Raw genomic sequence first — 23,731 nt, forward strand, 5'->3', positions numbered from 1 at the left:
TCTGTGTAACATTTAAAGGTTTTTCTAGTGTAATCCCAACTTAGCTTTCTGGTCTCACTACACATTATCTGCTTTTTGGTCAGTCAAATGATCCTTTTGCTATGCTTCACACAAGACTCTATCTCCCATCTCTTTGCTTATTATACTCTGGATTCTCTGCCCATCTCCTCATGCCTGCAATTTACTTCTTACTCACCATATAGCTAGGAATTTTTGTTTTTCATTTAAAACAGCTGAGATTCTGCATTTTGGCTGAGATCTGCATTTTTGTTTTGCTATGTTTAGGAAGAGAGAAACAACATGGTAGGGTGAGAGGGATCCCACACTAAGACCTCACTGCTAACTTCAACTCTGCCACTTTTATGCTCTAGCCTGAGAGTGCATCTCTATGACTTTCAGTTCTCTTATATGTCTAGAGAGGGTAGGACCATCATATTCCTTTCATCTCTAATATGCTGTCATTTTAATCCTAGCCTCCTAGAGAAAATGTGTAGAAAGCTTCATTCTGTAGTTTCAGAGAAGTGTGTTTTCCAATCTAGGAAAAAACAATTACAATCGTATTGATATCTAAAAAGGAAGAGCAAAATCAGAGAAAGAAAACTGTATACTAATTTACCTGAAGAATATAGATGCAAAAAGTTAAATATAATACTAGCACGGAGATTATTGTGGTATATTACAAATGTAATTGCACTTGGAATGGAAATAATTCAATATTAGGAAAAAACCCTTAGCAAAATTTACTGTATTAATAATAAATGTATATGATCATTGATATAATAGAAGTTCACAAAAGTAATTAACAAAATAAAAAATATATTCCTATTAAAAAGATAACATTAGAAATCACAGGAATAAATGGAGCCTTTCTTAAAATGATAAGTTAGCAAACAATATTTGCAAAAACAATAAAGAAGCCTTACAATGAGATTAAAGGTTAAATAAATATACCCGTTCCTTCCTTTATTATTAAATACTATCTAGAAAAGCTAATTATAGCAAAAAGACAAGAAAGGGAAATTGGAAGAATAAGAAGAGGTAATAAGGAAATAAAAATATCTATCTCTGCAGATGTTAACAATGATATATTTAGAGAAACTGAGAGTCAACTAAGAAAAAGAACTATTTGAAACAATTTTAAAAAGCTAACAAATTTACAGGATATAATAAACCTATAGAAATCATTAGCTTTTCTATATGCCACCAAAAAAATCCAGCACAAAGAGGTTGAAAGAGAAATTCCATTTAAAATAAATATAAGCAATATAAAACCTGCCAAGATGCACACAAAAACTAAGTGAAAAAAATGATACTACTTTTATTTTTTATTAATATTGTATTTGATTTCCAATTATATACAATAGTAGTGTTTTGTAAGGTTTGTTGTAAGGTTTTGAATTTTACAATTTCCCTCCACTCTTCCTTTCCTCACCTATCCCCCCCATAGAAGGCAGTCTGACAATCTTTACATTGTTTCCATGCTATACAATGATCAAAGTCAAATGTGTTGAGAGAAATCATATCCCTGAGTAGAAAATAAAATATTAGAGACAGCAAAATTATGCAGTACATAAGACACTTTAAAAAAATTGAGAGTAAATAGATTTTGGTCTTTCTTTAAACTCCGCAATCCTTTCTCTGGATAGAGATGATATTCTCCATCACAGGTTCTCTAAAATTGTCCTTCATTATTGCATTGATGGAATGAGCAAGTCAATTAAGGGTGATCATCACACCCGTATTGCTGTTAAGGTGTGCAGTGTTCTTCTGGTTTTCCTCATCTCGCTCAGCATCACTTCATGCAAGTCATTCTGGGTTTCTCTGAAATTCCATCCCTCTTGGTTTCTGATAGAACAATAGTGTTCCATAATGTACACATACCACAATTTGTTCAGTCATTCTGATGGACATTCACTTGATTTCCATTTATTTGCCATCACAAACAGAGCTGCTATGAATATTTTTGTGCAAGTGATGTTTTTACCCCTTTTCTTGATCTCTACAGGGCATAGGCCCAGTAGTGGTATTGCTGGATCAAAGGGTAAACACATTTTATTATCCTTTGGGCATAATTCCAGATTACTCTCCAGAAAGGTTGGATGAGCTCACAGCTTCACCAATAATTTATTAGTGTCCCAGAAAAAACAATGTTTTTCCATACAAATATAGACAGAACTAAAGAACAGGAGAAATAGTAATTGCTCATAGATAGCCATGCTAGAATAATAACTAAAATTAATTTATGAATTCAATGCCCTGGCAGTCACACTATCAAAGAATTATTTTATCAAATTAAGAAAACAATAAAATAAAGATCATCTGGAAGAATATCAAGAGAATCTGAGGAGGAAGGTGGTCTAGTAGAACCAGACTTCAAATTATTTTATAAAGCAGTAATCATAAAAAAAATCATTGTTGATGAAACTCTGAACTACCAATATGGGAGAACAAGCTGGGATTATGATCAAAGAATTAGTAAACTATCTATATCCTTTGGCCCAGAAATACATTACTTGGATTATCCCAAAAGATAATTGGGGGAAAGTAAAAGAACCTGTATATTCTAAAATATTTATAACAACTCTCTTGGTGGTGACAAAAAAAATTGCATAGATGCCCACCATTGGGAAATGGTTGTGGTTTATGATTGTGATGGAACACTACTGGGTTATAGGGAATGATTTTAGAAAAATGATTTTTTCCTCAATGATTTTAGAAAAAAACAAGGGAAAACTTATACAAATTAATGAATAATGAATTGAGTAGAACCCAAAGAAAATTGGTTACAGTAACAGCAATATTGTTTTAAGAATGATTTTAAGTAAATAAGCTATTCTGGATATTATAAATTCCCAAATTAAGATGCTATCTACATCCAGGGAAAGGACTGATAAAAATAAATATTTATAAAATAATTTTACACACACATACACACACATACACACACATATATATATATATATATATACACATACACACACACACACACACACACATACACACACACTCACACAGCCATTGTGTATAATAGTAGTCATCTAGTCATCTTTAGGGTGGGAGAGGGAAAAAAAGAAATTTACAGGATAATTTTATGGTATATTTAAAAGTAACATCAAGGTAAACATAGATTTTCAGCTTCATATGAATTCATCTATGTTATTCTACTATGTTATGGAAATGTGTATTTTATTAAATAAATAAAAATAAAATTTTTAAAAATCTGGTAATGTATATGAAATACAGTGATTTATCAGTGGATAAGTTAGGGACCCAATGGGATTATGCCACAGAGATGTTATAAAGCTAAAATGAGATTTCACTAAACAAAGCATCACTTATATGTCATATTATTATTTTAATTGCATGCATTAATTTCTTTAAAATAGAACTAATTCTTAGCTCCTCAGTGAATATATTTGGAGATTTTTTTTTCAGAATTGTGCTCCTTGTAAATCATAGCTCTTCTAAGCAATAAAAATGGACAATTAATGGTTTTCATTGTAGTATAAAAGATCTTATATTGTTCAGATAAGATTAAAATCATTAAATATGATTTCATTCTTGGCTTTTGGTGGCAACAGTCAATGTTATATTTGTCATACTACAAACAGGAAAATGTTAATAAGATCTTTCAAGGTTTTCAAACAATTATGTATACGTAGAAAGACCTCAGCTGCTTATTTATTTTTGCAAATTTTAGCAAATAGCTAAGAGACATGGAAAATTAAATGTGCTGCCTTCAACTTGCCAATATTCCTTTCTTGTCAGATGCTCTGTCTCCAGGCATGATGAGGTGGGCAGAGAGCCCATGTAATCAACTCTTTTTATCCACATCTCAAAATACCAACATTTTGCTTTTCAATATTTAAATAGTTTTTTAGCCAATTATTATTATGACTAGATGATTCATAAATGAACAAAATGTATTTCCTTATTGGTGAGTGCACTGATAGGAAATGTGGTTTTCACCAAAAGGAAGAAAGGAGAATGGAGAGGCTCAGGTTGCAAGGAGAGAAAAGGGGACTAAAGGTGAAGATCTTGCCTAGTTTCAGATTGCAAATGAAAGATGCTTTTACTAAGAACTAAAAAAAATCATAAGCAGTTGTAGCCTTGGCTCACTCACCTAAGGAATCATATGCCAGAACTGATTTTTGCTATTTCCTTGGTTGTTTCCACACCTGGTACCTGGAAAATGTATCCCTCTATTACTGTCTCATTTCTCTTTGGAGAGAACTGGGAGTTTCTTCTCTTTAAATCATGTTTCCTCATTATCTGTATTTTTGAAAAAGGGTTTTGTTCTCCATAAAATTATATACTGTTTTTCATTGAAGTATGAGAATTAACTATGAAGGAATGGACTACATGTTGAGGACAAAAAGGAACCTATGAACTGAATTCAAGACCCCATTGCATTGTCTTACCCTCATACTGCATACATTCCTTCTGTCCTGACCTCAGTAGTACTGAAGTACTTGAGTCTGGGTTTGAATGGGTTTGAATGCAAACTGTTGTAGTTTGCAAATTCTCAACCCAGAGAAGCTTAGCTATAAAGGAAAATCTTGAGCAAGGAATGGAGGGACACAAGACAAATATGTATTTCACCAGTTTTAAGAATTTCTAGACACAAAGGAGCAATCTATACTTTGTATATCTACCTTTATGTCACTTGGATAATCCAATGCTACCTCAAGTATTTAGGAACCTCATTCAAAATTTAGATAAAAAACAAAGAACCAGAAAACAATTGAAAGACTCAGCTACTCTAGAGAGAGAAATTTACATTAGAACTCTATGGGGTTATACATCAGTCTTTAAAACTCTTGTGCCTTTAGCCTAAATTCATTTCAGTATCTTGCTAGCACATCACCAAAACATAACAAATGGAACACTTAAAGAGTCTGATCTTCAAATAATCTACATGTCATACATCTGTTGAATTTACTCAAAATCAATTTATTGTTACATTTATGATAAAGATATTTCAAGCATTCAGAAATAAATGTACTAAAACCTAAATGATAGATTCAATTTCATTTTTTGGGGGAAGGGGCAAGAAAATTATACTTTAAAAAAGTTCTAGGGCAGCTAGGTGGTGCAGTGAATAGAGCACTGGCCCTGGAGTCAGGAGTACTTGAGTTCAAATCTGACCTCAGACACTTATAATTACCTAGCTGTGTGGCCTTGAGCAAGCCACTTAACTCCATTTGCCTTGCAAAAACTAAAAAAAAAAAGTTCTAACTCTTTAGCTTATGCTTGTCAAGCATCAGTGATGATATTAACCCTGTGGTGGTTCTATTCAGGATTCCTTTATTTGGCAAAAGAGACTTATATTGTTCTCTATGCAGAAAAGGTGACTTCACACACTTAGCTACCTGTGAAGTCAAATTAACCAAAACATATTGAAGAATAATTAAATACAAACTAAATAAAACTAATAGCTAAATAACACCAAATGTACTTCTCTCAAAGATTAAAACCAACTAATAATAGATACAATCATAATTTTTGTCTCAATTCTTCTTGAGTGTCATATGACTGTATATATCTAAAATAAAGTGGACTTGGAATTCATGAAAACAAAAATCACTTAACCTGCTTCATCCTTGCTGAAAGAAAACATAATGCATTTTTCACCTTATCCAAACAAAGCTCTTCTAAAGAATTCATGAAGTAGAGGTGTCAAAATGATTCAGACACAGGAAGACTTTTTATACAACCTAACAAACCTAATTTTCCACTTCTAATGGTTGGAATGAGGACCCAGTATTGTCTCTGGCTGATGAAGAATTCTCCTAGGGCAAAGGAGAAGGGAAAGTTATTTTATATTGCACAAAAGAATTAAGCTGGTTTCTCCTAAGCAGCAAAAGTGTCCCATTACATATGTATTTATTCATACATACATACATACATACATACATATGGGGGTGTGAGGTATATAGGTATATACATATCTCTATGATGCTTTATAAATTGCATACAAGTCTCAGCCTAGTTTTATGCCTCTAGTGAGTATATTGTCTTTCAAAAGCTAAATTTTTAAGAGCAAGGTGTAAAATGCAGAGGAATTTTATGAGAAAACTCATGAGAGTCATCTTTAAAGAAGGGAGGCTTGTAATCTGTGCCAATGGGAAACAGACCCACTAATATGAAATAGTTTTTGATGCATGAGGGCTTTTTCTGATCCCTCCAATTGTGCACTCTCTCTCTGTCTCTGTCTCTCTCATATGGGGAAAGAGAGAGAGAGAGAGAGAGAGAGAGAGAGAGAGAGAGAGAGAGAGAGAGTGAGAGTTCTTGCCATTTCAGAGCTGTTTTAAGCTATTTAAAATACTATCTATCTATTTATCTATCCAATTGTTTCCCCAGGAAGGTAAAATGAAGACAGAAAATGTTTCATTTTTAACAAGTATCTAGCATATTGTCTGTCAGACATTTAATAGCTGTTTTTGGAATGGATGGAAGAATGAATTTATACAAATATGCATATAATTGTATCTTGTATACATATGTAATTTTGACCAAATTTCTCTTCTTGATTTCAGCATCTATAAACAAGGTTAATAATGACTGTGGCTAATAGGAAGGAAGGAAAAAAACATTTATTAAGGACCTACTAGGCCCTAAGCACTCTACTCAAAGCTTTACATGTATCACATTTAATCCCCCCCAAAAAACCCTGAAAGTTGTTTTATAACTTTTCTATGCATGCACAACTAGTATGTGTCCAAAGCAAAATATAAACTCATACTTTCTTGACTCCAGACTCAGCAGTCTGTCTATTGTACCACCTGGGTTGCCTCTTGTACATAAATGCAAAGAGGTCAGATCATGGAATCAGGATAACCACTAATAGTCTGTGTGATCTTAGGCGGATCATTTAACTCCCAGAGGCCCAGGGATTTGTACCTGTGGGTTCCTTCCAAAAAATAATACTCATATTAATAAAACTTGTTCTGTCTGTATGATATAAGGATCAAATGAGATGATGTGTACAAGGTGATATTTGTATTTGTATGTGTCTTTTGTAAGTGTGTCTATGTGTAACTGAAAATTTTGCTGCTTAGAACTGAAAATTTTGCTGCTTAGTAGAAACTTGATTTTATCCTTTGTGCAATATGAAATAACCTTCCTTTATTCTGATACATGTCTGGATTCCTGCCTGAGGAAAACTACTCATTCCATTCCATCTGTTGGAAGTGGAGAATTAGGCACATTAAGTTGTATAAAATGGTTTTCCTGTGACTAAAACATTTTGACACCTCTGTCTCATGGATTCTTCAGAATAAGTTTATGTTTGGACAAGGCCAAAAATGTGTTGTGTTTTCTTTCAGTGAGGATGAACAGGGTTAAGTGATTGTATTTTCATGAACAGCAAGTTCACTTTGGTCAAAATGATTTGGTCAAAAAGATTTTGGCAAGATATGTATAGAGAATCATATGTATAAAGATGGTTTGAAGGTAAAGAGAGAGAAAACAGAAGATAGATCAGAGACCTCTGGAATATGTACAATTAATTAGATGATGGGACATGGATAATAATGTGTTTATTCAATCATTAAACAAATATTTATAAATCTCTTAGTATATGCAAGATATTTGAGATACAAAGATAAAAAGTAAGACAGCTTAAATTTCTCTTTCATGTTTATGTACATGTTTATGTAAGGGAAAGTTTAGGGAAGAAAGATACATTTATACAGAAAAATAAATACAAGATAGTTTGAGGAGAGATATCCAAAATTTACAAAGGGGGGAGGGGCAAAAGGAGTATAGTTCTCTTTCATTTAAGTGTGCACACATAAGCAAGCATCTCTCACACACACGCACACAAACACACACATACACACATATACACACACACAAATACACACATTCATACACACATACTCACTATAACAATAACAGAGCAGTATATTAAGGAAGGATATATGCCATAAAGTAAGCATTAATGCATTTATGCATTTGCTTGATTGTTTGTTGGTGTGTTTCTGTATAACAATATGAGTATCCTTTCAGGAGTTTTTAACAAAATCTGGACAAGGCACAACCATGCATTTTCACTCTTCATTGAAAACTTCCTTGGAATCATTAGTTACACAAATACTAATGGTCTTACATTTTACATTTTTGAATTTGTAACTAGACTTAAAAATCACTTTCCTGAGAGTCTTATACTCCATGTAACAGTTTCAAAGTGAGGTAGACTAGAACAATTTCTCTGAATGTTTATATATTCAGACATCTTAAAACAAGTTTTAAATTTCCTATATTTCTCTTAAATTTTCTTTGCTTATTCCCAAAATATGAACATTACACTGATTTAGCAACATCATCCTAATTTCATCTTATTCAAATATCACAATTTGCTGACAACCCATACACTAATTCCATTTTCCTTGCATACTTTCAAAAAAGCTTCTAAGAGCCCATAGAGTGTATATATATATATATATATATATATATATATATATATATATATATATATTTATTTTAAAGGTAATTAAACATAGTTTTCATCAGCATGCAATTATGACCTTCCACATCTCAATTTGATAATGGCACATATAAAGGATTTGATGTGATGAAACTAAATATGCTGCTATCTTTAATTTGTGCTTTTTTAGATGCTTTGTTCAGTAGAACTCTACCTCCTACAAAGTTGTTCTGACTTTTATAATTTTGATCTCTATTATTCAGCAGTGAGCTCATTAATTTTGTTTTCCTATGTATGTTGTCCTAGAATAGTCTGATAAGAAAGAAGGAAATCCATTCAATTAAATTATATTTTTGCCACTCAAAAAGTGTATATCATTGAGAAAAAACAAATTGTCTTTTTTGAGAATTTTATCCTGCCTACTTAATATGAAAAAAAGCTATATTAGCAGTATATTCCTCTCTGATATCACCAAGGAGGAGATTGGTTTCTTGAACTCAATATTACTGGAGTGCAAACTCTCACAAATACTTCTAAGGTGGCAGGACTTTAATCACTAACCTATGTTTAGCCAATGTGTAAAGTAATAAGAAGGGGCAGCCTAGAATTTCCCTTGTCTCCAAGTCTAACAATACTATTTTTAAAAGATGATGTTACTCAGACATGATGTGTTCTTAAGGAAACCATGTTGATTCATTGTTTCCTTTTCCTAAATGTTCAAAACCATCCTGATAATGCAGTTTATATGTTTTTTTCTTCCAGGAATAAAAGGAAAATTTCTAGTCTAAAATCTATAGACTCTTGCTGTCTTTTTAATATTGGGGCATTTTCCCTTCTTCATTACTGTGTCACCTCTGCTATTCTTTGTGATCTTTCAAAGAAAATGGACAGTGGAACAATTATCACAAATATAATATCATATAATTTGACTTTTTTTTCTTTTAGGGCTAATGGTTTCAATTCACAGTTCACCTTTATTACCTGTATCTCTTCATTTATCCTGGGGTTAAATTCCCTACAAAAATAGGGTTCAGTTTTATTTTGTCCTTTACAATTCAAAGAAAAGAGATGTGCAAAAAATAGATATATCTTCTCTTTGTCATGTTATTATCATTCCATGCAAATAGTCTACTTTTTCTTGCTTTTATCCTCCTCGTACACATAATATAGTTGATTTGTTAGGACCAGGTATTTACTGATGTATTTTCTCTGATCCTGAAATATCTTTTTTCATTTACAAAACCTTATTTGGCAGCAGCTTCCTGGTCTAGAGGTATAAACAGTCACAAACTCGTGTAAATACAGCTTCTTATTCTTGGTGGGTATCAAAGATCATGTACTCACTATACCCTGATGACAGATTGACTCTGCAGGTAGAAACAAATAGGGTCACATTCAGAGAAGCTAAAAGCTACTATAGCTTTCCTGCTCATCCCTACTCCATTAGGGCAGAGGAAACCTCTTCATCTGTTACATGTCCAGTGTCTTAAAGAGCCTCAATTTTTCCTAACATCAAACTAGAACTAGGAAAGTATTATTTTGTTTTGTTTTTCTACAGCAGTTAGGAAAAGTAGGGTTTCCAGGCACAGTTTAGAACAAGCTTCTGACACTTGTTTCCTCATGATTTAAGAAGGAAACTCAGACATTTAATAGACTCTTTACATTTTAGAAAACCCATATTCTGCACCTAGATATCCTGTTGGCTGTATTAAAAAAAGTCAGCATCAGCCAAGTTGAACCCCAAACAGGTTACAATCTTGGAAGATGAACAATAGAATGTCCAATATTATCTCCCCTTGAGTCCTTAGGATCTTATAAAGTCAATGTTTCTAGATGTCTCTTTCTTTTAAGACAAGCCTGGGTAGATCCCTTTGGCAGGCACCAAAGGATTACCAGAATAAATCTCTTAAATGTCTTGATGTCCAAGCTTGCTCTAGAAGTCACTCAATGTTCTAATTTTGAAAACATTTGTTTCTTGCAGTGTCCTAGTTATTACTAAAGAAATGACATAAGGTCCAGAATTACCTATTCATTGTTTGATGCAAAATGGTCCCTCTAGCAAGATGAATAGAATACAGAAGGCTTATATTGCTAAATTCAAACTGTACATTGGCAAAAATGTTTACTTGGGGCATCTATATGGCCCAGTACATAAAGTACTACTCTTGGATCAGGAAGACCTGAGTTCATATCCAACCTCAGTCACTTACTAATGTAGTCAAATAATTTATCCTCACAGAAAGGAAGAAAGGAAAGAAGGAAGGAAGGAAGGAAGGAAGGAAGGAAGGAAGGAAGGAAGGAATAATGCTTACCTCTATTCTTGTGGTATTGTGTTATTGACAAACAGATAGCGAACATGCCAGAGAACATTCCAGGTTTCATCCTGGAACCCTATCTCCTGCTGGTCCAGTAACTTTACACCATACTTACTTCTTAGGGAATGCCATTGTAGTTGTTCATCTGATAGTTCTATCTATTATTAAAGCTCTTTACCCAACTAGACTTTAACAATCACTGATTAGGTAAAAGAAGATACCCTAGGGACTGGGGTCTGGCAAGTACTTCCATGTTGAATTCCTGGCATGTTAAAGAACCTTGAGGGATGAGGCAGAGAAGACATTCCTCCATCATTTGTACAAAAATAAGAATAGATAGATAGATAGATAGATAGATAGATAGATAGATAGATATCAAGGGCAATGGTCATGAATATGGTCAAGTAATCTGGGTTTACAAAGCTAGGACTGGAAAGGACTTGATCATCAAAGGCTTCCCTGTTTGAGTTCAAAATTAATGACAAAAATTTCTCTGATGGACTTATGATAAAGAATGCTATCCATCCCAAAGACAGAGCTGATGGTGTCTGGATACCAACTGAAGCACACTTTTTTCCCTCACTTTATTTTTGAGGTTGCTCTTTCTTAAGGGAAGGAATTATGTTTACTTTCACAGCATGACTATTGTAGTAATGTTTTCATGGCTACACTTTGTTAACCTACACAAAGCAACTAGCTTTCTCAATGGGGTGAGTGGGGTGGGAGGAAGGGATAAAATTTGGAACTCAAGATTTTGAAAGTAAATGTTGAAACTTGCTTTTCCATGTAGCTAGGGGAGAAATTAAAAATAATATAAATAAACAAGACATGAAAGGGTAATGGACAAATTCTGTTGTTGTTTCCCACTACATATGGTGTTTATAAGATATATTTTCACTCATCAGAGATATATGCTAAACAACCAGATTGGAGCTATTAAAAGAATATCAAAGTTTGGGTTCAGTTTCACTTTGGACATTTAAGTAGTGATAACTATGCTGTGTTTGGTACAACAGAACTTTATGATTCCTCTCAGTAAGGGCAAGACAGATAGTTACTAACCCAAGTGGCTCTCAACTTATCCTTAATTAGGAAAATGAAATTCTCTCACCTAAAGATAAAGTTTTCCCCCTTCAAATAAACTGTTGCATCATTATGAATCTGAATGCCCATGTCAGACATATATGTTACGTTGGAAAAAGGAAAGGACTTTCTTGTCTTGTGGTTTCTTGAATCCAGATGCCAATAAGATTCACCTGACGAGAGTGGACTACTGTGGGACATAGTTCTGTCTGATTCTCTCCTGTCTATACTTATTCATTCCCTAGCAGAGTTGCCTTATATTCAACATTCTTGCATTGTTAGAGGGCAAATTACATCATCTTGAAAGAAATAGTTCAGAGATCATTTCCTTTACTTTTTGATGGTGTGGGAAATTCCTTCACAAAAAGGGCTTGGGTAAACCATAGATGCAATGGTTAAGAACAATTCTGGGGGGTGGCTAGGTGGCACAGTGGATAGAGTACTAGCCCTGAAGTCAGGCAGACTTGAGTTCAAATGGGGCCTCAGGCACTTTACAATTACCTATCTATGTGACCTTGGGTAAGTCATTTAATCCCATTGCCTTAAATAAATAAAACTTATTTTAAAAAATTTCACTTTACCTCCTTTAACTTCACCTTGTGAAAAAATGGAACTTCTAACTTCTGTTCTTCTTGCTATTAGAATTTGCATCCAATCCATGAGACTCTTTTCTATGGTTAGCTGCTGGTTGACCACATCTATTCTATTTGTTACAGTTTTAGTCAAATGGTATTCTGTAGATATGATCCATGCAGTCATTGATCATGGAATCTGATAAGTTTGGGCTCCCAATGTTTGATGATTCTCTGTGGATTGTATTGAACTACTAAGTAAGGTACTACAGAAAGAAACCCTGTGTAACTAGTGACAAAAATAAGTGATACTCAGAGGCTCACAGATTGAGTTAGCAGGAACTTTAGGAGGTGACCAGACCAACTTCCTCATTTTATAGAAAATGAAAATGAATGTCTGAAAGGAAACTTTACTCAAGCACACTCTCATAGTAAGTAGAAACAATGTGATTTGAAATCCGATCCTCTATATTCAGAATCCCACATTACTGTATTCACAATGGGAATAGATGTGTAGGTTAAAGACAAAATAAAATTATCTTACCTCACACATCTTGCCCTGGATTTTATTAATAGCTCTAAAGAAAGGCACTGAGGAGAAAAATAATTTAAGCATTGTCAATGCCAGTGAAGTGTACTGGATTTCAGTATCAAAGGAAGTGACAACATATAAACCCTTATAAAAAATTGTTAAACTAATTCAATAAACCCTCATGTGACTTCTGACACAGCAGCAACTTGAGTCAAGAATAAATTATTACTTTCATCATTCCTCTTCCCACATCTCTCCTAGTTTAAGAGGTTACTATTATAGCATACTTATCAATAGAAAGAAACAGAGATATAGACCATTCTAGCCTCCATTTTTACTTTTCTACAATATTCATAGCAGCCTTTTCATTAACCTGGCTTCTCTCTAATTCTGTATTTCACTGCTGTTTCTATTTGAGGAACTAGAGCAAAGAATATAAAACACTTGATTCTTCATCACAGACTCTTAGGACTGGAAGGAGTCTCAGTATTCATTCTGTATGAACCCATCATTTGAGAGATGAGGAATTGGAGGTACAGAGAGAATAAGTGATTTTCCCCAAGATAACTTTTCTTTTTCTTCTTTCTAATTGCACAGTTTTGTTTATTTGGAAAGCCAAACTAGGTTATCAGGTAGCATGAGGACATTAAGCAGTAGCTTGATTTATTACTACATGTTTTCAAGGAGAACATATACACCAACTTCTAGAAAATGGATGATTTATGTATGTGATTTACTAAAGTTCAAGTACAACTTTAATGCTATAAAATGAGGTGTAACATCCCTGAACTTCAAAAAATTCAAGTGAAACTTGACCATAATAATGACTACTAATTAACAAGAAAATTTCTATTAATGAATTTTCTTGATTAAATAGGTGGTTCTTATTTAGACAGCTCATTATTCAAAAAAGGGGCAATAATGTTAAAGTGCTTTATTACTTAGTTGAACATTATAATCCTGAATTTTATGTATCAATTAGCCAAAAGATATTAAAATGATAAGGACAACATAAAAATATCATTCAACTATTTTTTCATAATCATCTTTTTCAATATTTTTAATAAAATAAATATTTTAATAAAATAATTTGGTAAAATAAGCTAAAAATATAAAGGGTTTTTTTAAGTTTACTGGCACAAAATGATTGAAGTTGAAATTAGAATAGAAAGAATTACTATATTTCCCCATGTATGAGATGCACCCTTTTTGAAAAATTTGAGGTCTAAAAACTGGGAGAGTCTTATACTTGGTTATAGATTTTTTACTTGCATTTCCCAAATTTTTATTGATGTTATTTTTGTGCTCATTGTTCACATTTGTGTATATTAGGTTAGGTTTTGCCACAGTCTGAACAGAAATGACTCAGAAAAGATTTTCTTACAGTGCTGAATTCAAATTCAAAGTGATCCAGTTTGCAAAAGTGAATGGAATTCCACTTAATAACTGTGTAGCTGTGTGACCTTGGGCAAGTCACTTAACCCCATTGCTTTAAATAAATAATTTTTTTAAAAAATGAATGGAAATAATGCTGATGAATATAAGTTTGATCATCCTCCAAATTATCTGAGACTGACTACAGGAAAAAGAAACCCTGCTGAATACACCAAGGCAGAAGAAGGCCATGAAGGACAAGTCTGTCAAATGGCCTGGTTTAGAGAGGGAGTTGAAGACATGGATTGAAGAGCAAAGGACAACTGGGATTCCTCAGTCCACAAAGATGGTTCAGCAGGAGGCAAGAAGAATTGTTGATAAAAAAGAAGTGACTGATTTCAAAGGAAGACACAATTGAAGCTTCTGGTTCATGAAATGGAATGATCTAAGTATGCATCCAAGCACCAGACTTGCCCAAAAGATTCTCAAAAGCTTCAAGCACAACATTCTTGAATTTCATGATGAATAAAACTTGAGTTCAATATCTTTATGTAATGCTTCTTTTTTCAAATTTCAGGCTGCTAAATTCATATGTATCTTATACATGGGTACATACACTAAGTAGGAAAAACTTTGCAGCAAGCTTCTTTGATACAGAATAAAAACAAAGGTGACACATGTGCATATGTGTGTTAATATATAATATATACATATGCAAGTGCATATATAACATAAATATAAATATATATGAGTTAGAGTAATGATTTAAATAATTGATATCCTTTTTATAATAAATCAATATTCAAAAGATAAAAGCAAGTAGTTCTCAAAGGAAGAAATCCAAGATATCAAGAGTCATGCAAAAAAATTCCAAATATTCCAAATACCACCAAAATTTGATTGGAATTGATGATTCCAAATAAATTTTATTAGGGATATGAAAATATATCAACTTTGAGGTTCTATTTCACAACTCTCAGATTGGGAAAGATGTCAAAAAAGGAAAATGACAGAATTCTCCCTGAAATTCTCTCATAACAATACAAGTATTCTGTTATTTTTGGATGGATATGAATTACAGAATTCTCTAGATAATAAAGAATTGAAAAAAGACTATCAGATACTATCAGATACAGGAGAACTGCAGAGGAGTCTGGTGGTTGCAAGTAGGACATAACATATTACAAACTGAGAATAATAAAAAAAAACAGAGTAGATAGTGGTGTTTTTAAGAACAATCAGGGTGAAAAAAAAGAAGATGGTCTGGAAAACAGTTTAGATTTATGTCCCCAAGTCACTAAATCATATGTATCTTCCATCCAATGATGCCACCACTGAGTCTTTTTGACAAAGATGTAAAAGAAAGGATAAAGATCTATATGTTGACACATTTTTAGAGCAACTCTTCATTGTTTTAGTCATAATAAAAAAAATGCCTGGAAACAAGGGTCATGCCTAATAATTGGGGAAAGGCTAAGGGGTAAAATCTAACTTTATCTGGAAGAGTTCAAGCATTTAGTAGATTTCCCTAAAGAGTTCTCTCTCTGACCCAAGTCTTTATTTTTCAACTGAAACAATCTTCACTAGTGTACCTTTATTCCTAATTGCCTTAAAGTGTGCTGTAGAGGTCAATAATCAGGTATAATCAGTTTTTCCTATTGAGAGGAAAAAAAAGGAAAAAGAATTCTAAAATGAAAAGAGTCTAAGGCTTGGAGAAAAGATGTGTTAAGTGCTGAATCTTCACTCCAATATGTAGTATTTATGGGACAATCATTTAACCTCTCTGAGCATTGGTTTAATCTTATATAAAATGGGAATAATTGTATTTACCTACTTCACAAGTTTTTTTTTTTATTTGTTTTAAAAAAAGTATCACAAGGGGCAGCTAAGTGGTGCAGTGGATAGAGCACTGGCCTTGTAGTCAGGAGTACCTGAGTTCAAATCTAACCTCAGACACTTAATAATTACCTAGCCATATGGCCTTGGGCATGTCACCTAACCCCATTTACTTGAAAAATCTAAAAAAAAAAGTATCACACACCTTTTCAATCATTGAGTCTTGTCCAACTCTTTGAAACCCCGTGGACCAAAACTGTCCATGGAGTTTTCTTTGCAAAGAAAACTCACATTTCCTTTTCCATTGGTTTAAGAAAAACAAAAATCAAGTGACTTGTTCAGGGTCACATAGCTAATAAATGTCTAAGATTTGAACTCAGGTCTTCTTGACTCCAGACAGTATCCAGTGAGTCACCTAGCTGCCTCCTACCTATATCTCACAACAGATCAAAAAACTTAAAGAAACATTCACTCTTAAGGTTGTCAGGAAAAGGAAAGTTGGAATACCAAGCACACTTTCCCATAACATTTAACTTGCAATAAGTGTTATTTTTGAGCATTTATTGTTAACTCCTCAAGCTTGTTAAATACTCAAGATTATATCTTTGCTATTTGTCCTTTCTTTAATTCCCCCCCCCCTTCTCCAATTTATTAAAGAGGAAACCAAGATCATTATGATGTCAAGGGAGATAGAAGTTAGACAACAAGGAAGGTTGAAGCTTGATAATTAAGAAATTGAGAAAGAAAAAAGGAAGGAGGAGGAGGGCAGGAGTGATGATGGCTTAAAGTCAGGAGGACAGTCACCCAGACGGAGGCAACTTGCAGGAGAAGGCTTGGCAGGTGGTTCTGACTTCTCTTTACTAGACCAACTGCAAGGAGTCAGGAGAGGTGATATCAGACAACTTCAGCATGACTTGTAAAGTACAAGCTCCAGGTCCTCTGAGGGAAAATGAAGGCCAAGAGATCAAAGAAAGAGTAGGGACAGACTTAGTTGTAGAAAGTCATTTTGGGGACTGCTACATGTCCACACAGTGAAGCCTGGAATAAGGAGGTAATAGAGCATCTGTACTCCATTTTGGTCAAAGATAGAATATTGTATTCAATTATGGGCAACAATTTAGGAAAATGATGAGTTAGAGAGAAAACAGAGGAAGGCAAAACCAAATATGGATATCACTGAGTCAATATCAGATGAGTATTAATTGTAGAAACTGAGGGTGCTTAGCCTAGAGAATAAAAGAACAAGGGATAGGAATAATGTGTTTCTAAGACTACTAGACTTATTTTGTTCAGTGACAGAATAGAACTAGAAAAAAATGGATAAAAGTTGCAAGGGCAGATTTTAGTTTAATATCCCCTTCCCCAACAAAAGAAAAAGGAAAAAAATTCCAATAATTACAATTATCTAGAAATGAAATTAAATGTCTAATACAGTAATTGAGTGGCACAGTGGAGAGATTATGAGATACAGAGTCAGAAAATTTAAGTTCAGATTCCTTCCATGTGTGTGATCCCAGACAAATCGCTTAATTTCACTATCTCAGTTTTCTCATCTATAAAATGGGAATCATAAAAATAATTATAGCACCTGACAGGTTTATTGCGGGTATCAAATGGATTAAAGTATATAAATCACTTGGAAAACCCTAAAGCTCTATAGAAATTAGGTATTGTGATTATTCTAGTTAAGGAGGTAGAGATGTTCCTATAGAAATATATCATATTTCTCCATATATAAGACACTCCCATGTAAAAGATGCACCTAAATTTTGGGGCCCAAAATTTGAAAACAAAATGTATCACATAAATTTTTGAATTCAAGTTTTATTGTCATGAAATTCAAGGACATTTTGCATCTTTTGGGCAAGTCTGGTGTGTGGATGCAGACTAGTCCATTCCATTTCATGAACCTGAAGCACCAGTTGTATGCTCCTTTGAAATCATTAACTACTTTTTCATCACAATTCTTCTGGCCTCCTGCTGAACCATCTTTGTGGACACAGGAATTCCACCTGCCCTTTGCTCTTCAATCCATCTCTTCAATTTCCTCTCTAACTCAGGCCATTTGACTGTCTTGCCTCTCATGGACTTCTTCTGCCTTGGCCTTTTCAGTAAGGTTTCTTCTTCCTGTAGCCAGTCTCCGATTGTTTTCTCAGTTGGAGGAGGACCAAACTGACATCCAGCAACATGGTTTCCATTCACTTTTGCAAACTGGATCACTTTGAACTTGAAGTAACCACTGAACAAAAATATTTTCTGAGTCATTTATGGAAAGAACATGGCAAAAACCTAACCTAATATACTGGTAACAAGTGTGAACAATGACCACAAAGATAATAAGCACAAAAAAAATGGGAAAAGCAAGTAAAAAATCTACTTCTGTATACATTTTTTGAAAAGGGGTGCATCTCATACATGGGGAAATATGATAATCTTTGATCAGATCTGTTGAACTAGATGGCCTCTTATATCCTCATTCTGCCTCCAAGGTTAAATTATCCATTTCACATGGTATTGTATGGAGGCCATGTGATACCGCTGTGTCAAAGACACTGGAGTCAGAGGTTTTGCACTGAAAAGACTATTCCTGTGATATTATTCAAGCAAGTCATTTATTTTCTTTCCCTATGCTTCAGCATCCTCATCAACATAAACTTGAGTTGAATTAGATGATCTCTAATGTCTCTCTAAATATTGTAGAATACATAATAAAAATGTATTTCAGGATTTATTGTGATAGTGAAAATTTCTAAAAATAAAATTTTCACTTAATGATAGATAAATGTGAGAATATGTCTAAATGACACTGCACTAAGAACTTTAAAAATATTATTCCTGAGAATAGCAATGCAGCATAAATAAAGGAAAGATACTTGCTTATATTTAAATGGGAAATGGTAGAAGATCACGATGTCCTCTTTCCTCCTTTTAAGTTTCCATTTGGAAGGGTGAAACAAAAAAAAAGATATAGCAAAGAACAGAAACTGAGCTTGAACATGGAGCAAAAATCACACAGGGTTAATAACAGCTGGAATTAGATTGCTCCTAAGCCTTCCAGAATGAAATAGTATTGGACCAAATTTGCACCAGATAATTGCAACATTATTTATATATGATTGGGAATAAAAAAACAAAAATATCAGAATTATCAATTAAAACCCCTTCATTTTCATAGTTAAAATTTGCTGTTATTATCATAAGTTTAAAAATTGAAAGGCTAATAGTAGTTAGAAACCTCTTAAAAACTAAGTTCTACCAGTGAAGCTAAGCAAAACATTGAATATATCTGAATAATCTGTGACATAGCCAATAAAAAAGAAGAAAGGGAAACAGAAAAGAAAGGAAAGAAGATGAAAGAATGGTTGTGAAAAGCTTGAAGAGACAGAGAAAACTACAGAAACTGAGAAGAAAAAAATTGATGTATATGTTTCAAGGTATGTTGATTTGTTCCCAGTAACCACTCAGGAGCAATGTAAAGCAAGTAAACCTTATTCAGGTTTATAACTTTTCTATCATTAACCCAATCCTTATTTAAGAGGGAAATAAAGGAGAGGAAAAAATACATTCTAATAAATATTTTTAAATCAAATTCTTTAAAAAAAATGGCTCACTTTATGGAAAGGAATTTTGTTATGAGTTCTTGTGCCTGAAAAATCTCTCTATAGAGAAAGAAAAGTACATGACCTATGTTAGTCCCACTGTGTTGTTTCAAGATTACTGTTTATGCTTAGGACAGAAAGGTTAGGATTCATGTTGCTTCAAAATCTGCTCTGCCTTTTGAAATTTCCCTCATGGGTGTCAATTATTTCCATCTGGATCTGCGGTTTTAGTTATGCTGGCACCTGCCCATTAGAAAGCAGGGTATAGCTGTCAATTCATTTCACATAAGCCTTTTGATGCCTGTCAGATGCTAGCTACCTCTGAGTCTCAATGATATAAAAAGATGAGCTTGTGGTAGGTGAATAAAATACATGTCTTCTTTATGTCTGGCAACAAATCTATGACTCTAGCCATTTCTTTTCTTTTTTGAATTTATTTTTACCTTTTCTCTCCCCCTAGACTCAAAGTCTATTTTTTTAACCTTCCTCTTTTCCCTACTTGGACTTGAAATCTTATGAGAACTCTGTTTATACTTTTATAAGCTGTTTTTGTGATGAATGGATGAAAAAGCATTCATTAAATGCTCATCATGGGCCAAACATCCTAAACAATGGACACACAATTAAATATAAAGGTATGTATTAGTATATGTGTGTGTGTATTCAAATATATGTGTATTTATATTTGTCTTTGTCTGTGTATGTGAGTACCCATTTATAAGAAGCATACACTCTAACTGCTGAGAAGAAATCATAAATTCAAGTTCAATTTCAGAGCAGATGGAAAGATCTAGAAATTCTATGGGGTAATGATAACCAAATGGCAAGGTCTAGGGTTCATTAGGTTGTACCAGTAGATTGGATACAGTGTCTTCGTTGGAGTGAAGTACATATAGACAAGTAGATGGGAAGGGACAGAGAATGTAAGGACAGAGTGATGAATATTAAAGCCTGGAAGTCTTCCATTTCTTCAGAAGGATTAAAATATGTACCTTCCAGCTTATCCAAGCAAAGTGAGCATCCATGCTACTTTTCAAGCCCTATTCTCCATTCGATTTGGGTAGCTTGGAGATGGGAAAGGAATGAAGGGAAATGAGGGAGAAAGACAAATTCTTACCCCCTACCCTTCTGCTCTGTACACAGTCTGAACAGATTGAATGGTCAGAGATAAACTCTGTACCAATGAATGAACTAGGGTTTATTACAATGGTACAAGTCTTCTTGACTTCTTCCAGGTACAAATGTATCTTTTAGAGTGTGTTAAAAGACAAATCACACATATGCCTTTCCTCTTTGAGCTCTCCAAATAGGAAATTTAGTATAAATAAATATTAAGGAGAATCTTTAAAGCAAGAATGAAACCACACAGACAGTATCTGAGACAAGTGGGAAGTCTAGGTGATAACTGGGTTTCTATAATGGGGGAGTTATGGTCTTATTGTATAAATATATACATGAATTTCAGGTGTGTTTTTGTATTTGCTGACAGATCTACCCCCTTCTGATGCTAATGACTATCTCCCTGAGGCATGATCATCAATCTGGTCACAGCTTGATAGAATTTAACACTAAAAAAGACTGGCTGTTTTTTTCTCCCCATCCCAAGCAACCTGGCAGATTTGGTTGCCATAGTGACTAATTGCACAAGAGTAAGCATATCTGCTTGTTTCTTCAAAATATCTCTTAAGTAATGGGAGGAAACAAGGAGATTATTGATGATTCCAAAGATTAGCATAGATATTTAACATGCATCCATACAGAAAAGTGCTTTCCCTTTAAAGCAGAATCATTAACAAATATGATATTAGACTACAGTACAGAAAGTAGAAATTCTTACCTAATAGAACTGCTGCCAACATCAAGATCTTGTGCAGTGACAGCTCCAATTATGGTCCCAACTGGAGTGTCTTCATAAACCTCCATGGTGTAGAAGGATTTGCTAAACACTGGAGGCTCATCCACATCCAATACACTAATCTTCACAGTTGCTGTATCCTTGAAAGGCCCCACCGAGTGGAATCGGTGGTCAAGATGAAGGTTGGAAGCCTCTACTTTGAAAGTGTATGCCTTTTTTGTTTCAAAATCTAATGGCTGAAATAAGAAAACATCAAAAATAGGGGAAGCATAAAATATGGAAAATCTTTAAAATATTCCTATAATTTATAGGATTAATCTCTTGATTTCAATGCTAGAGTTTGCTTTGTTTAATTTACTATTTGATAATTAGAGGGAGAAAAAGTTAAGAAGAAAAATACATATTTATGTAAGAGCTAATATAACATGTAAAAATGATTAGGAATATAAGGTGATATTACCCATATGAATCTCAGGCATACTAGGCACACTTTAAAAGTTGCTAGTTGAGAAAGTCTTAGATTGAAGAATCATTACTTAGTGAACACTGACATCTAGTGGCAGAGAATGACAATGAACAAATACAGATATTTCCTTTTGTAAATTCATGACGGACCATATAACTTGATAATTTAAAGTAAGAGTAGAGGGATAGATAACATTGTAAAATATTACGCATAAATACATTAATGCTCAAATTCATTGATTCTCAATAGTGTTTCTGTAGAAAGAGCACCTAGCTATGAAAATGTGTTATTAATCATACTACTGTGGGTAGGTATTTATCTAGTTATACTATATATATACACATATAATATATATGCATATTATATATATATATATATATATATATATATATATAAATTAATTTACTAAGATACTCTTCTGGCTAAATGAGAGGTCTAAAATTGTTTAGGAAACAAATTAGAAAAGTATGAAGGCTCTTCTAATCATTTTTTTAAAAAGCCATTGTTATACAGCCAGTTGATTGAGGCTTCTAAAATAATTGCTATTTGGGTGGCTTATATGTAAACTTCTGTGTCAACATGACAGTTCATCTTCTCTCGCACAGACTGAAAAAATAAAATGGCCTTCACTTCTCATTTTGAAACACACATTTCTGAGAACAAATTAAACAATATCATTTTCACTAACTGCTGTATAACAATCTTAATATTAGAGGACCTTATATAACTATTCATAATAAGAGAAAATAAGTTTATGTTATTCTAATTTATCATAGGGAGACCTTATTTGGGCCAGATTAATGTGATTTTTAAAATTCTTATAATTATAGTTACTGTTGTGTATAGATAATACATAAATATTAATATATCAGTAATTTCAATATAATTATATTATATTGTGTATAATATGAATTCTACTATATATGTGTGTATAAATGTATAAAACACATTTTTCTTTTGCTTTTATTCACTTTCAATTCAGAATCTATTTATTCTTATCTCCCTAACTAATGAACATCTCATGCTTATAATGAAGATTTTTAGAAAGAAAATAAAGCAGTTTAACAAACCTTATCAATATATAAATTGAGCTTAATAGTAAAGACTGGTACAGTTTCAAGTTTTAATGAAACTAAGACTTTGATGATACTTTGCAGATTCAATGCACACTCATAGTCTCCCATTATTTCAAAGAAGAGGGAATGTATTTTTTCTCCTCTCTGAATTGCTGCTTTTGAAAGTTCCTCTGTTTTCTTTGACACCACTGTTCTTTCTCAGTCACACATGCATTTTATTTTACTTCTTTTCTCCCCATTCTAGTCTCCTTTCATCTTAATTTTGCACCATTTCTTTCTTTTCAGAGTCGCTCTGGAAAGATTCTACTAACTCCTAATTCTACTTATTTTTTTTTTATAAAAGAAGAACAGAAAACTCAATGCTCAACTCCCATATGGTTTATTCCTTGGCTCTGACTGTACAGGTGTAACTCACAAATCCTAATCTCTATATTCAATTTAACATAATATTTCTTAAGCTCCTACATTGTCTAAATCTCTATACAAAAGTTCTGGGAATAAATTGGCAGAACTCAAACAATCTCTGCCTTCAGCAAACTTATATTCCTGCACATATAAGTGTCTGGGTTGGGGGGAATATAATATCTATGTG

General features: G+C 33.3%; 1 protein-coding gene across 1 annotated transcript in view; it reads right to left on the reverse strand.

The window, feature by feature from the left end:
- Positions 1 to 23,731, reverse strand: part of CDH12 (cadherin 12) — a 597,774-nt gene that overhangs the window by 42,886 nt on the left and 531,157 nt on the right. Inside the window, exon 7 of the mRNA XM_074199467.1 lies at positions 21,580 to 21,833. Within this exon, the coding sequence (XP_074055568.1) occupies positions 21,580 to 21,833 (254 nt within the window). The remainder of the gene's footprint in view (positions 1 to 21,579; positions 21,834 to 23,731) is intronic.

Source organism: Macrotis lagotis, chromosome X, assembly GCF_037893015.1.
Source record: "Macrotis lagotis isolate mMagLag1 chromosome X, bilby.v1.9.chrom.fasta, whole genome shotgun sequence".
NCBI lineage: Eukaryota > Metazoa > Chordata > Mammalia > Peramelemorphia > Peramelidae > Macrotis > Macrotis lagotis.